This window comes from Saccopteryx leptura, chromosome 5 (genome assembly GCF_036850995.1).
Source record: "Saccopteryx leptura isolate mSacLep1 chromosome 5, mSacLep1_pri_phased_curated, whole genome shotgun sequence".
NCBI classification, from domain to species: Eukaryota; Metazoa; Chordata; class Mammalia; order Chiroptera; family Emballonuridae; genus Saccopteryx; species Saccopteryx leptura.
The window spans coordinates 143,590,790-143,606,198 of NC_089507.1; the positions used below are offsets into that span (position 1 = coordinate 143,590,790).

Below are 15,409 nucleotides of genomic sequence, written 5' to 3' on the forward strand. Positions count from 1 at the left end.
GACCTTGGGAAGGTTGAAGGGGAAATGTGAGCTATCCGCCTTCCTCCTGGGTTGGTGGGGAGGAGCAGCACCTCTTGGGGATACCACCACAAAGCAGGGTAACTCAAGGAGACAGATGGTATGGGGCAAAGCATTCTCAGCCATGGTCCATTAATAATTTCTTGAGCAGCTTATAATAGTATGAAGCCTAGACCTTCTCCAGACCAATTAGGTCAGATGACTGAGGGATATAGCTGGGCATTAGTATTTTTAAATTAGTATTAGGGCCCCCACATGGTCCTAATGTAAAGGTTAGAAGTCCATCTCAGAAAAGATTGAGAAGACTTAGTGGCACAAGTGTGAAGTCAAACATGCTAATGTCCAAGGTTATGCTGAACCCAGTAACAGAACACTGGACTGTGGGGTAAGATGCCTGCCTAGTCAGGATGCTTCTGAGCCAGACGCCCAGCATAGGACATGCTCAAAGTCCTTCCAAAGGTGGATATAACCCAATGTCCACCAATAGACAGATGGACAACCAAGATGGGAGTCCATCCATACCCTGGAGTACTACTGAGCCATGAAAAGGAACAAGGCTCTGACACATTTTATCATGGATGGTGGGGAAGGGGGCCCAGGGCAGGGCTGCAGTACCCACTCAGCTGAAACCAACAGCAAATCCTGACAGACTAGGTATACTAGAATTTAGCTTTTAGTTAAAATTATTAAATTAGACCTTCTTTGCTACATTGGAATGCAGTCATGTTCTGGAGCCTGTCGCCTGTCTGTATAAAGCAAGTTCCAGGGAAGTCTGTAAAGATACACTTTACTTAAGATAATAAAAGAATGTAGGCTGTTAAGCATAAGATGTATAGCTGTTTTATCCCTTTAAGATAACAGCACTTACAATGCCAAAATGTCTTGCAAAATTCTGTAAGCAGAAAGATCACATGGCCAGTTATGAGACCCCCAGACTTCTCTGGCTTAATAAGTCAGAGAGTTGCTGAAGCTTGACAAGGAGTAACTTATCAGCAGAGCCCAGAACTCCAAGCCCCTTACTCATGACCATTTGTGGTTTTTTGCCTTTAAAACCCCCAATTATAAGCCACTGAGGTGTTTGGGTTTTTAGGCAATGGCTCCTGTTTTCCTTGCGTGACACCTGTAATGAAGCAACTTGAATTCCTCCACTGCAGTTCTCGATGCTCAGTGATAGCTCTGCCAAGTGCTGGATGGACAAAAGTGTCAGTCACTCCAACTTCAGCACTGAACACTCCAGTGTTTCCCCTCCACTGTTCAAAACAGCCCCCATTTCATTACTTATCAGTGCTCAGGTTACAAAGCACATGTGAGAACTGTGTTTTCTACTCATAATTATCTTTCAGAAGGGTGGTTTTTGAAACCCATGGTCTGAGGTGGGCAGATGAGGGCCCAAATAACATGGAAAAAGAGGAGTAATACACTATCAAATGCAGTGCTTTTGAAAATGGAAGAATTCACAAAGAACAAATATAAACAGCATCCTATATTTACTTTTCACATTATCTGGTGCCACACTAGAATTTTCATTTCAAAAGACAAAGGAAAAACAAATCACAAGGGAGCTAACATAAAAGTTTTATTGAATAAATACATGCAACATCATGTAAAATTAGCTGAACACAAAGGACTGTCTCTAGTAAACACCCTTCTGTAGTTTTCCATTTGCAGTAGTGACCACTAGAAGTGGGGTCAGAGGGACACCACAGATTAAATGCACAGACACATATTTGCATTTGGCTTATGTTCTTGAAAAAGCAAGGCTGAACTCTGGATGAAGAGTATCCATAGATGGAATTCTTAGAGTACAGAATATCAATTCTACAACGTTTTTGTTTTCATCTCAAGTTTGAAAACAACACCTCTATACATCTGTTATTTTAAGGCAAAGGACAAGCAACCAACATGTACTTACTAATCATTCAAATTCAGTTAAGTGAATTTCCCAACACTGGTTTGGATCAGTGTAGAAAAGTTCAAGTCCCCTTTTCCTAGATGAATCGATCATGAAGAATTACAAATGAACATGCTGAGGACGAGGAGTGTCCTCCATTGCCAGGAGTGCCGAGTCTGGCCTCAATGGCGAGTCTTATGCTTTCCCACAGAATAAGAGAGATCCCTTTTGAATGTTCACATTGCCATAGTAAGTCAGAATCACAGCGGGGAGATGTTTCAGTAACCTTAGAACCATCCCTTCCTCTCTTTCTTCCCTCTGTGAGGAGCCTGGGAGCCTGCAGGTGGGTCACTGTATCAGAAGGTGAGACATTGTGTGGCCAACAGGCTTTGTATGGCCTTTTTGATTTCAACCTGCTTTGCCTAACTGCTTAAAATAAGCATTCCATCAAGTAAAATACATATTGACTTCATGAAGCACATGGTTGCAAAAGCCAAAAACTTAAGATGTTGGCAGAAAATTATTGGTATGCTAAATTTGAGTGTTTCTTTTCTGTTATAGACTATGCCAGAAACCCTTCAACAGACCAAATTTTTAAAACATTTTCAGTAAGTCTGGTATCCTAGGCAGGAAACTAGATTTAGTAATTTCCTGTCTTTCTCATGCTACTAAAATAACAGTTAAGAGCTCTGAGTGCATATATGTTCACATGTTTATCAATATATTCATAAAATTCTTCCTGTACATTAAATAGGAAAGTGAAATCAGACTAGTCTTTATGATTACATGAAGAGTGTTTGTGAAGCTATAAACTTCATTATAAATAAAACCAAAGTAAAACAAGTTAAAATCTGCTGAAAGGCAGAACTGTGCAGAAGTGACAATCAGCGTCCACCACAGGCACTTTGGTGTATTTGGTCACATGAGCAGTCCAGAGCCCATGAAATGATTCATGGTGAGAGCTCCCATTTCAATCACAAAGTTCTCTTTCCCCAATACATTTAGATTTAATTATAGAAAGTTCTGCAGCTAACAAAGTCACTTGCTTCATATAGCACACATCTTTAACATTCTCTCTGCATGTGTGCATCCTCTGTTTGCAGGCACACACAGCTCATGACTCTGCCACAGGACACTCTCAGGAATATAAAACATGCTTTTAATAACCTAAGCAGAAAAATATATTCCAAAATAAAAACTGTGCAACAATATTTCAATACTGAGGTCAGCTGTGGCATGAAGGAAACCCAGGAAATGGTGAGTCACATCCAAACGCCGTCATTCCAACACCCTGAGCCCTGTGGCAGCCTATGCATTAAGAGCAGAATGGAACTGAGTACCAGCTCAGGCCACCTGTTCTGTGCCTGCTGTCACACTGACTAATGAATGCATTAGCTATGGTTTTTTAACACAATTTGCTATCTACTTTCTCCAATTTAGTTCATAATCTTTATCATGACACTGTGAGCTTTTCTTTCTATATAGCCTGGGAAAACACAGAGAATTAACAAAGCTGACTGCTAACACTAAAAATCTGTATTATATTTTAGAAAAAGATAATTGTATATATGTGTACTATTTCATGAATAAGTTATAAGCAATTTTAAAAAACTTAAGACATTTTCATTTTATATAAGAAATTTCAGATTAGTACACTATGATTCTAATATTCTATGCAACTTAGGTATAAACATTTTTCCTTATAAGCACTTCAACTTCTCAATAATATATCTTTATAGTTATAAAAGTGTTAATATTTTGAATATTTTCTTTCATTGATAACATGGGCAGAAATATACTAATATTTAATAATCTTTCAGCTTCCATTTTAAAAAAAAAACGCAAAATAAGTCACTGAGAACATTTTCTGGCAAAGACAAAAATGATTATTTGTCATAAGAATTTAATAAGTTTTAGAAGAAAAAATATATATTTCATTAAACCATTTTCTTCTGAATTCAAATCAACATGTAGAGATTATAAAAAATAGAGTATTTACATGGCACAGTGTGCCTCAGTGATATACAAAACAAGGCATCAATGAAGCATATACACATATCTGCCTCCTAGACATACAGCTTAACACAGCACAACAATGACCACTATCCTACTGTACACTGTAATAGCTAAAAGAAGGCAAACATACAAAATTTAACAATAACATTGGCCATATATGCCTACCTAAAATGTCCACGTTTTATAAAACGGTCAAGGTATGTCTAGCAAAGAACATGAAGTATAAAAATAGCATCAGTGCATGGGGGGAGGGCACCTCCCAAGCACGTGGAGTCAGGCAGATAGATACATCAGGGAGCTCCTCAGGCCCAGCGCGGCCTATGTCACCATGTGTGGTCTCGTCCCATCTTCTGTGAGATCATACCTGACAGCACAGGGAGATGACAGCAGATAGGTGGTCAGTGTGGACAGTGTTAATACACTCAGGGTTCTCTGTCTATGGTTGGTCATCTATGGTAGGACACTCACCACTGGGTCCAGCCTTTGGCCAGTTCTTCAGATGACAGAGCAACCAGCACCTGTGGATTAAGTCACACGTAAGAGTGGGCTGAAGGAATTCCCTCAGACCTTTACCACTTCTCCCAATCTTTTCAATCCCCTCCTCCTATTTCAGTCTACAATATGGAGCTCTCCGTTATTTTGAGTCTCTCATTTTTTAATGTTCTAACCTAGAATCCACCTATGAACTATATGATTGATTCTATCCAAGAGGTCCTTCCTGTATCCATCAGTCTTAAAATTATGTTATTATGAAATATCAACAGAGGTATTTTATAGAAATAGTGGCTCATGGGCCATTAATGGCAGCATATTTGATGTGGATTATCTGTACATGGCATCTATAATTCAAAATCTCACTTCCCTAATTTAATTTCTATGTACATTATTAAAGGATAAACAATCTTATGCAAGAGTTAAATGTGGATATAGACAAAGACTAAAAAAATTCAGAGAAATAAAGCCAATAATTTGTTAGTAAAAAAAACCCAGCTGGTTAGTTGAGGTAGAATTGTAAGAGAATATGTCCCCCTTTGGGCTTTCTTGCATTGTGATGCTAGAAAAAAAATTTTATTTAAAAAATAACCCCTTCACCTGACCAGGCGGTGGCGCAGTGGATAGAGCATCGGACTGGGATGCGGAGGACACAGGTTCGAGACTCTGAGGTCGTCAGCTTGAGCGCGGGCTCAACTGGTTTGAGCAAGTCTCACCAGCTTAAGCCCAAGGTCGCTGGCTCAAGCAAGGGGTCACTCGGTCTGCTGTAGCCCCCCGGTCAAGGCACATATGAGAAATCAATAAACAACTGAGGAGAAGAATTGATGTTTCTCATCTCTCTCCCTTCCTGTCTGTCCCTATCTGTCCCTCTCTCTGCCACAAAAAATAAATAAAAAATAACCCTTTCTTCAACTATAAGTTCATAGTATTAGTATGATTAATATATCAATAACATGAATATATAAAAGCAATAAATATCATCAGAAAGTACTGATGTCTTAACTGATACAGTCTTTCGTGGCAAACTATGTATTTTATAAATAAGCATTAATCAGAGTAAGTCCATCCCTTTCTACTAACATAAGTACAGACTAAAAAATGCACTTTGGGTAGGTTTTGAATTTTTACAAAGTACAGGAACCCATCAAGGACTTTTTAAAACATACTTTGCCAAGAAGCCCTTTGTCTTTGGACAGGAAGCCGCCGCTATTCTTCACGGCAACGTCCAGCGTTCTCCTCTGCACTTCTGGTAAGGAAACGCTGAAGTCAAAGCTGAAAGAGAGGATCTTCATTAAATTTCTCCATCACCTTATTGTAGTTTATCATAACTAAATATGATGTTCCTACTTATGAGACCACTCCAAATGTTATGTTGTTATTATGAAACGGGGTTCTCATGCTAGATATTTGGGTCCATCACATGAAGATGCAAAGTCCAAGTATTTTTTATAGTTTTCAAACATAAAAGACGACTCTGGCATGTGGTTCCCCATGTACGGGATGGGGTTACTAGAACGTGGGACTGTGGATGTTAGATATGACTCAACAGGAAAGTCCAGACTGGCTCCCTCACCCCAAAGACCTAAAAGAAAGTAATTGCAAAGCCTGGCTGAGTGAACTGATAAAAAGTATTCTGTGATCTGGCTTCACAGAAGGGAAAAGTTCTGCGCCGCACTAGTAGTGGTTGAGATCAGATGCTACAAACTAAAATGCCTTTGGGGAAGCAAGTCCTCGAAGCCGGCTGGTGTGTGGCCCGTGTGCGGCAGGGCTTCTGGCAAAATCAGAGGGCTGAGGGCGTGTGGCCTCAAAGGGACATGGCTGGGACATGGCCCTTCTTCCCATCAAGCTACCACAACTAGAGACCCAAACATACACATGGGGTCTCAAATTTGTCAGTGCTGCTGCTAAGTAAGAATGCTAGCAAGTACAAGGTTCCCACATCAGGGTTTGGTGCATGCCTATCAATGCATGATAAATGACAAGTCTCTTTAAAGATGAAGTATAAAGTGAATTAGTATATATCAATACCACTCAATTTTATTATTTCCTAAGATGCTGGTGGTTTTTTAGCTAGAGGACTATAAAGACACCATATCTGCAAAGACAGAGGCTCTCTAAGTGGAGCCTGAAGACCCCCTAAGGAGGTCACATTAGACTAACCACAGAAACAGATACTATCCTCTATTAAGCCAAACCATTAAAGAATTTGTAAAAATCTAAAGCAATTACACCATTCTTTTCACTAATGTGTAAAACTATTTTGAAAACGAGTTGCTTTTCATAAGAATGCTACAACTTAAGATGTTATATAGGTTTATTATTTTTACATATATATTTTAATATTCTGTTTTGATTTATAACTCAGTTCTTTAGGGTCATCAATCATTTGCTCTTTAATCACTAGTCTCTCCATCCATGTTTACAACTTAAGTTCATATCTGATAATTTGGAGTTTTTTCACTTCCCTTTTTAGCACTGTGTTGACTTCCATGCTTTTAGTCACTGGAAGGTTCTGATCGGGCCTTCCTCATTTAATCCAACAATCTGCCCAGCTGAGTCAACTCCATACCTCTGATCAAACACGGGGTTCAGAGTTTTCTTTGACACATGTGTTTTTCTCCTTCCTGACCTCCTCTTGTCTGGTAACAAATACATGCGGATGTAGGGGTCAGAGCCATCTTCAGAGAAGGCAATGAGATTTCTTGTAACACAAACCAGAGAATAGCAGACATTAGAATCCACAAGAATGACAATTACCATCATATTCTAATTTTCTATAGCAGATCCTCGAGTAATGCCATTTTGTGTTAATGTTCATGAGAAAAAAATCTCTGAAGAGGACTGTCTGTGTGGAGTTTTCACATTCACCCGTGTTTTATGGGTCTTCTCTGGGCACTCTGGTTTCCTCTCACATCCCGAAGACATACACATGAGGCGAAGGGCATGTCTGAATTGTCCCAGGAGTGTAGGTGTAAGTGAGGGTGGCCCCCAGATGGAAGGGTATCCTGTCCAGGGCGGGTACCCTGGTTCCCACATTCTGCCCTGAGCTGCTGGGAAAGACTGCTCGCTTGTAACCCAGAACTGGAATCAGTGAGTTGGAAAATTAATGATCTTATTTGTTTTTACCCATCTTTCTTAAATGCATCTAGAGCTCACATTTATTTCAGTGTTTAATATTAGAAGTGTGGCCTGACCAGGCGGTGGCGCAGTGGATAGAACGTTGAACTGGGATGCGGAGGACCCAGGTTCGAGACCCCGAGGTTGCCAGCTTGAGCGCGGGCTCATCTGCTTTGAGCAAAGTTCACCAGCTTGGACCCAAGGTCGCTGGCTTGAGCAAGGGGTTACCCGGTCTGCAGAAGGCCCACAGTCAAGGCACATATGAGAAAGCAATCAATGAACAACTAAGGTGTGTGTCGCAATGAAAAACTGATGATTGATGCTTCTCATCTCTCTCCATTCCTGTCTGTCCCTTTCTGTCCCTCTCTCTGACTCTCTCTTTGTCTCTGTAAAAACAAACAAACAAACAAAAATATTAGAAGTGTGTTGGTCTTTGTTTAGGAGTTTGGTAATATTTATAAGAGCAGAAATATGCCATATAAACTTACCTGTTGTTTATATCAATTATATGCAACCACTTCCAGTTAGTCCCTTACTAATCAACCTGAAAATCTAGTTAGTGGATTGTTTAGCTGGAGTCCTCTACAATAGCCTTCTGTTCCTGTATCTCCTATAGTGATTACCTCAATAGCAAGAACATATAAGGTGCTCAATCCATATATACTGAACCAAACTCTACATTTATACAGTCCTATTTCTAAATGTCACTGATTTTATTTTTGTTTCCAACAGTTTTCTATAAAGTCCAAATATTTATATAAACACACTTATATCACAACTACTGTGGAAACAGACAAGTCACATAAAAGAAAAATAGCTCCAGACCATCATCCTTAATCACACACAATGGAAGAACACTGTCACTTTCACACTTACTGAATCAGGATGTCGACAAGTTAAAACAGACCCTTCCCAACTGGAGAAAGGCAAACCCGGCCCCCTGGGTACTGATGTCGACTGGATGCTCACTTCCTTGAAAGATTACAGCAATACCTGTCATGACCCATTAACTCTTTGGATATTCTGAATTTATATAAATTTACCCCTAGAAATTTAATCCCCCAAAATCACTTCAATAAAGGAAAATACGCTCATTACTGAGTTACATGTGACAGGCCATCTGAACATCCACAACAGAGAATGGTACATGAACCATAGTTCAAGGGAGTATTGCAAAGCAACCAAATGGTTGTGAATGTTTACAAACAATGCTGAGAACAAAGAAGGAGTAAAAACTTAATACTAGGATTACAGTAGATCTAATTGCTTTGTTCTTTAAAAATGAAACTGAGTGACCTGTCTGGGGGAGCAAGAGCCACAAATTTCACAGCAAGTGAGGCCAGGTACCAGCTCACCTGCAGGCATGCACAACCACTACCAGCTTGTTTCTCTGCGAGCTGTGCCGGATTGTCAGCTGGATCTGCCCCAGGGGAGACTGTCCCAGCGTCGTCCCACTGGGAAAACAAAGCAGAAAGTCAGAGCTCTCCCCAGACCTTACAAAGGTCCCACGTCACTGCCATAACAAGGTAAAATCAAGTTCATGTAGACAAGAAGGAACCAAATAACTCAGGAACTTGGACACAATCAAACCTCTGAGTATAACATAACCAGTCAAATGCCTATTTCAATTGAGGTTAATATAACCTAATTATTCAAAACTGACAGCTTTTTCCTTTAGGGCCCAAAGTAAAACAAGATACCCAGTTCTAATTACAAACATTAATTCTGTGGTTGTTAAGCCTGCCCAAATCTACTGCTGTTTACTGACAGGACATCTGATCATATCACAACAACCCTCTCAATTTCTCTCTCTCAAGGTCAAAGCACAGGTTCTAAGACAACCAAGTACTGCCTGGCTCAGTGACCCCCCAAGACCATCCTGGCTGCTCTCCAAAGTTAGCTCCTGTGAAAAAGAGGTTTCTTATTTAAAATTCTCTTTCCTTCCAGAGCAAGAGAGGGAGAGGGACTGATTTCTCTTTTCCAAAATAGTGCACGTGAGAAGGTGCAAAGGAGACAAGTGCACTGGGTGTGTTCACAGCACGGAAAGGTCACACATGTGCCTGCATCGCAACAGCATAGCACGTTTCACCTCTGCCCACCTGTTATTACTCACACACCTCTTAGAACAACCAAGAGGAAGCACTGTCTCAAAGGTTAACTTTTTTCCTTCTGTTGAGAGGGAAAGGTTAACATCTGAAGCTTGGGTACCTGAAGACTGTTTTTTCCTCCTTATCTGGGAATCATGGGGCTTAAATGAGAAATCAACACAAATATCCAAGGACAAAAAGTGACTGGGGACCAGCAGTAGGGTGCTGCACAGACATGAAAGACCAGACTTGACCCTACACAGCAAACACCAGTCACTAGTCAAGTGCAGCTGGTCAACTCCAGCGTCTGCCTCCTGATCTGAAGGCTGACTCATAGGAGCATCAGAGCCTCTGCTGTTCATGGGACCCATTACCCCATCACATTCTAATCCTTAAGTGAGCCAAATGCTAGGTCTTGGAAAACAGCAGGCTTCACTTTGAAAGGGTGCTGCCACTGAGCTCCTTTAGCTACAGCATGTGGTGGGTGCGCTGATTCAGCAAGAGCAAAGGACACGTTTAGTTACTTCTCAAGCTGCCGCAGCCTCTGCCGAAGCTCCTGCGTTGCGATGGGCAGCGATATGTCCGATGCTATGCTGGGGGTGGGCTCCTTGACAGAGATGTGGCTGGGGGAGCAGGCAGCGCCGACCTGGAGGCTGGAGGAGCTTCTGCCCAGGTCTTGTGGCCCCTGGGGGCTTGCCTCCACAGGTGGGGCTCTCTCCTCCATGCCAGGTTTCACACTACTCCCGATGACTGGTGTGGATGAGGCAGGGCTGCTGTCACCAGCCCCTGTTGACATGGACATCTGAGACTTGACAGATATTTTTCTCCCTTCTTTGGAAACTGAGGCTCGCTTCACTTGAGCTGAGTGTTGGTAGTGTGAAGACCTTTCTTGCTTTTCGAGGTGGAGTACCTATAGATAGAAATAAACACAAAATTAAAACCAGTGACACTGGTAACAGTCTGATACATGAACAGCTTTAGATCTATTCATTTGCAAATGTTTCTTTAAAACTTGGTACTAAAACATTATAAATAATCTGGTCTATCTGTTCAACTATTCTATTATTAATGTAAAACGTTATAGGAAGGGTTTATTTTTATTTATTTATTTACAGAGACAGAGAGATAGTCAGAGAGAGAGATAGATAGGGACAGACAGACAGGAACGGAGAGAAATGAGAAGCATCAATCATTAGTTTTTCGGTGAGCATTGCGACACCTTAGTTGTTCATTGATTGCTTTCTCATATGTATGTGCCTTAACCATGGGCCTTCAGCAGACCGAGTAACCCCTTGCTCAAGCCAGCGACTTTGGGGCCAAGCTGCTGAGCTTTGCTCAAACCAGATGAGCCCACGCTCAAGCTGCCGACGTCAGGGTCTCGAACCTGGGTACTTCGCATCCCAGTCCGATGCTCTATCCACTGTGCCACCGCCTGGTCAGGCTATTTTTATTTATTGATTTTAGTAAGAGGAGAGAGATAGAGAGGGGGGCGGGGAAGAAACACTGATTTGTTCTTATATGTGTCCTGACTGGGGATTGAACCAGCAACCTCTATGCTTTGGGACAATGCTCTAACCAACTGAGCCATCCGGCCAGGGCATAAAAACTTTTAAATAGGAAAGTTTAAGCCCTGGCCAGCTAGCTCAGCGGTACAGGGTCAGCCCAGCATGTGGAAGTCCTGGGTTCGATTCCTAGCCAGGGCACACAGGAGAAGTGCCCATCTGCTTCTCCATCCCTCCCCCTCTACTTCCTCTCTGTCTCTCTCTTCCCCTTCCACAGCCAGGGCTCCATTGAAGCAAAGTTGGCCCAGGCACTGAGGACGGCTCCATGGCCTCCACCTCAGGCGCTAGAATGGCTCCAGAAGGGCAGAGCATCGCCCCCTGGTGGGCATGCCAGGTGGATCCCAGTCGGGTGCATCCGGGAGTCTGTCTCTCTGCTTCCCCTCTTCTAACTTCAGAAAAAATACAAAAAACAAAAAGAAAACAACAAAAAGGCCCTGGCCAGATGGCTCAGTGGTAGAGCATCGGCCTGGCATGCAGGAGTCCGGGGTTCGATTCCCGGCCAGGGCACACAGGAGAAGCGCCCATCTCCTTCTTCACCCCTCCCCCTCTCCTTCCTTTTTGTCTCTCTCTTCCCCTCCCACAACCAAGGCTCCATTAGAGCAAAGTTGGCCCAGGCGCTGAGGATGGCTCCATGGCCTCTGCCTCAGGCGCTAGAATGGCTCTAGTTGCAACAGAGCAATGCCCCGATGGGCAGAGCATCGTCCCCTGGTGGGCATGCCAGGTGGATCCCGGTCGGGCGCATGCGGGAGTCTGTCTGCCTCCCCGTTTCCAACTTCAGAAAAATACAAAACAAAAACAAACAAAAAAAAACAACAAAAAGGAAAGTTTAAGTGAACTTCATTTCCCTGTATTCTCTTCAACCTCTTCTATATTTGCACGAATTTCTGCACAGCCGTAGGTAATGTTACATTATTACTGGAAGAGCCTGCGTTGAGTCCCTGCACAGCCCTATCCCTTATCCCACATAGACAGTCTAGTCCTTCATCCCACACCAGTAGTCTCCTCCACCAGCAACCCCATGAAAGGATGATGGTCAAGGACCTCTAGCCAGTGATGTTGCCTCAAATACCCAGCAATGATGTGGGGGCAGCCCGTGCCCTCAGCTTGTAGAGCACATAAATTGTTCACTTGGCTAGTTTTTTTGTTTTTGTTTTTTATACAGAGACAGAGAGAGGGTCAGAGAGAGGGATAGATAGGGACAGATAGGAATGGACAGAGATGAGAAACATCAATCATTACTTTTTCGTTGCAATGCCTTAGTTGTTTAGTGATTGCTTTCTCTTATTTGCCTTGACCGTGGGGCTACAGGAGACCGAGTAACCTCTTTGCTCAAGCCAGCAACATTGGGTCCAAGTTGGTGAGCTTTGCTCAAACCAGATGAGCCGGCGCTCAAGCTGGCGACCTCGGGGTCTCAAACCTGGGTCCTCACACATCCCAGTCTGATGCTCTATCCACTGTGCCACCACCTGGTCAGGCTCACTTGGCTAGTTTTTTTTTTTTCCTTTTTACAGAGACAGAGAGAGAGTCAGAGAGAGGGATAGATAGAGACAGACAGACAAGGAACGAAGAGAGATGAGAAGCATCAATCATTAGTTTTTTGTTGTGACACCTTAGTTGTTCATTGATTATTTTCTCATATGTGCCTTGACCACAGGCCTTCAGCAGACCAAGTGACCCCTTGCTTGAGTCAGCGACCTTGGGTCCAAGCTGGTAAGCTTTGCTCAAGCCAGATGAGTCCACGCTCAAGCTGACGATCTTGGGGTCTTGAATCTGGGTCCTCTGCATCCCAGTCCAACGCTCTATCCACTGCACTACTGCCTGGTCAGGCATCACTTGGCTAGTTTTTAATATTTACTTTTCACGTACACAATATTCCACCAAGCAGAGATCATATTCCGTAAACCCCTGCACTCTAGGGTTATTGTAATGGCTGAAAGGTTTTTTTTGCCTACTGTTACAAAGTAAAGCTGCACCAAACAGCTTCATGTTCACAGCCTCCCCACTTTGTGCATTTTAACAAAAAATCAGATTTCCAGAGAAAGGGCTCGGGGCTCCAGGGCCTCTATAACTTACAGCCTGGAGACACTGCAGTCCTTTCTAGAAAGGCTGTGCATACCCAGGATCCTGACCAGGAGCAAGGAGACTATTTCTGCTGCACTATCCACAAATTAAATTTATATTAATTATCTTTCTTTAACTGATTTTAATTAGTTGTGTTTACATAGTTACAAGTGTTCCCCTGAATATTATATGAATTATCTTTAAAAGTTTTTTTTTTAACTAGTGAGTTTCAGTATTCTTTCATATGGTTGCCAGTTTTATTTTTAACATTTCCTTTGGTGCTTACAAATGAATTATTGTCTATGCTGGACAAAAAAAAAAAATTCTATAATTTCTACCATCTTGTATTGGAGTTTGATTACCTTCTCTCTTATGAATGACTATTAAAGATTCAATCCTAGAAGACAACTTTGTTAATCCAGACAGAAATACTTTCTGGCCAAAAGATAAAGATGGCCAACTGCGCCCGACCAGGCAGTGGTGCAGAGGATAGAGCATCGGACTGGGATGCCGAGGACCCAAATTCGAGACCCCAAGGTCGCCAGCTTGAGCTCAGGCTCATTTGGTTTGAGCAAAGCTCACCAGCTTAGACCCAAGGTCGCCAGCTTAAGCAAGGGGTCACTTGGTCTGCTAAAGGCCTGTGGTCAAGGCACATATGAAAAAGCAATCAATAAACAACTAAGGTGTTGCAACGCGCAACGAAAAACTAATGATTGATGTTTCTCATCTCTCCGTTCCAGTCTGTCTGTCCCTGTCTATGCCTCTCTCTGACTCTCTCTCTGTCCCTGAAATAAAATAAAAGAAAAGAAAATAAGAGAAAAGAAAAGAAAAAAAAAAAAGATGGCCAACTGCATTCACATGAAGGTGTCAAGAGTTCCCTGGACTGCTCAACAACCCGCAACTCCACTTCTGTCAGACATCTGAGTCCCAGCTCTGTCATCTCCCCCTTGAACCCTCACACATGCTGTAGTATCTTCGCTCCCAAAACAAGTGCCTTCCTGTCAGCCCTGGCCCTGCACCTGCACCAGCACCACTGTCCACCCCTGTCCTGTGCCCCATGGCTGTCACCATGATCACTGTCACTGTGTCCCTGTCCTCTACCCCACTGGTCTCCAACCTTTTTTGGGCCACGGACTGGTTTAATGTCAGAAAATATTTTCATGGACCGGCCTTTAGGGTGGGATGGATAAATGTATCATGTGACCGAGATAAGCGTCAAGAGTGAGTCTTAGACGGATGTAATAGAGGGAATTTGGTCATTTTTTAAAAATAAAACATCGTTCAGACTTAAATATAAATAAAACGGAAATAATGTAAGTTATTTATCTTTCTCTGCGGGCCGGTGCCAAGTGGCCCACGGACCGGTACTGGACCACGGCCCGGGGGTTGGGGACCACTGCTCTACCCTATGAGCAGTGCTGACAAGCATTGCCACTGTAGCCCATCCTCATCCGCCCATGGAAGACTTCAGTACCCTGAGGGCAATCTTCATCTTCAGAGTGCTGTTTGGGCCTGAATTACTGAGTTGGAATCGCTCGTTCAAGGTCATGTCATTGCTGGAGAGCAGCCGGCTCAGAGGGATCTTCAGATTCCCCAGGGAACACTGATGCTGTTCATCTTTGACCTGCGAAACACAGCACGGAACAAACTGAGCTCCAAGGACAAACAAAATGCACAGAAAGGTCCAATCTGCTCTTTAAAAACATACTTGAATCTCTCCTTCCAGGCACTGTTTCCCTAAATGATCAGTAAACCTCTTTGGGAAGATATGAGTGAAACTACAATGTGTCCATATTACATGTACCTGTCACTTCCTCATCACATAATTATGAGCACAGAAAAGAATCCATTAGGAGAACCCCGAATTAAGAGGCAGAGGTCTACACAAACCTGATGAGTATAAAGGTCTTAAAACCCGTGAAAATGGTGACAATGCACACTCATAGTCACATGTCACGTTTCTTCTGGTAACACCTGGTTATAGAGAAACATTTCTAAGTGTCTTTTAAGCCTTCCCTATTCAAAAGCTACATGATTGTTTTTAATTTTTTTTTAATTTTTATTTATTCATTTTAGAGAAGAGAGAGAGAGAGAGAAAGAAGGGGGGGGAGCAGGAAGCATTAACTTCCATATGTGCCTTGACCAGGCAGGCCCAGGGTTTTGAA

At 42.6% G+C, this 15,409-nt stretch overlaps 1 protein-coding gene across 4 annotated transcripts in view; it reads right to left on the bottom strand.

The window, feature by feature from the left end:
- Positions 1 to 1,581: 1,581 nt before the first annotated feature.
- ESYT2 (extended synaptotagmin 2) overlaps positions 1,582 to 15,409 on the bottom strand; it is a 76,151-nt gene continuing 62,323 nt past the window's right edge. For all 4 annotated transcript variants that reach the window (XM_066385719.1, XM_066385720.1, XM_066385722.1 and 1 more), the window contains 7 exons: positions 14,719 to 14,868; positions 10,146 to 10,531; positions 8,890 to 8,988; positions 6,987 to 7,118; positions 5,584 to 5,689; positions 4,394 to 4,443; positions 1,582 to 4,289 (listed from right to left, as the gene is read on the bottom strand). In XM_066385719.1, coding sequence (XP_066241816.1) covers positions 4,244 to 4,289; positions 4,394 to 4,443; positions 5,584 to 5,689; positions 6,987 to 7,118; positions 8,890 to 8,988; positions 10,146 to 10,531; positions 14,719 to 14,868 — 969 coding nt within the window. In that variant the 3' untranslated portion in view covers positions 1,582 to 4,243. The remainder of the gene's footprint in view (positions 4,290 to 4,393; positions 4,444 to 5,583; positions 5,690 to 6,986; positions 7,119 to 8,889; positions 8,989 to 10,145; positions 10,532 to 14,718; positions 14,869 to 15,409) is intronic.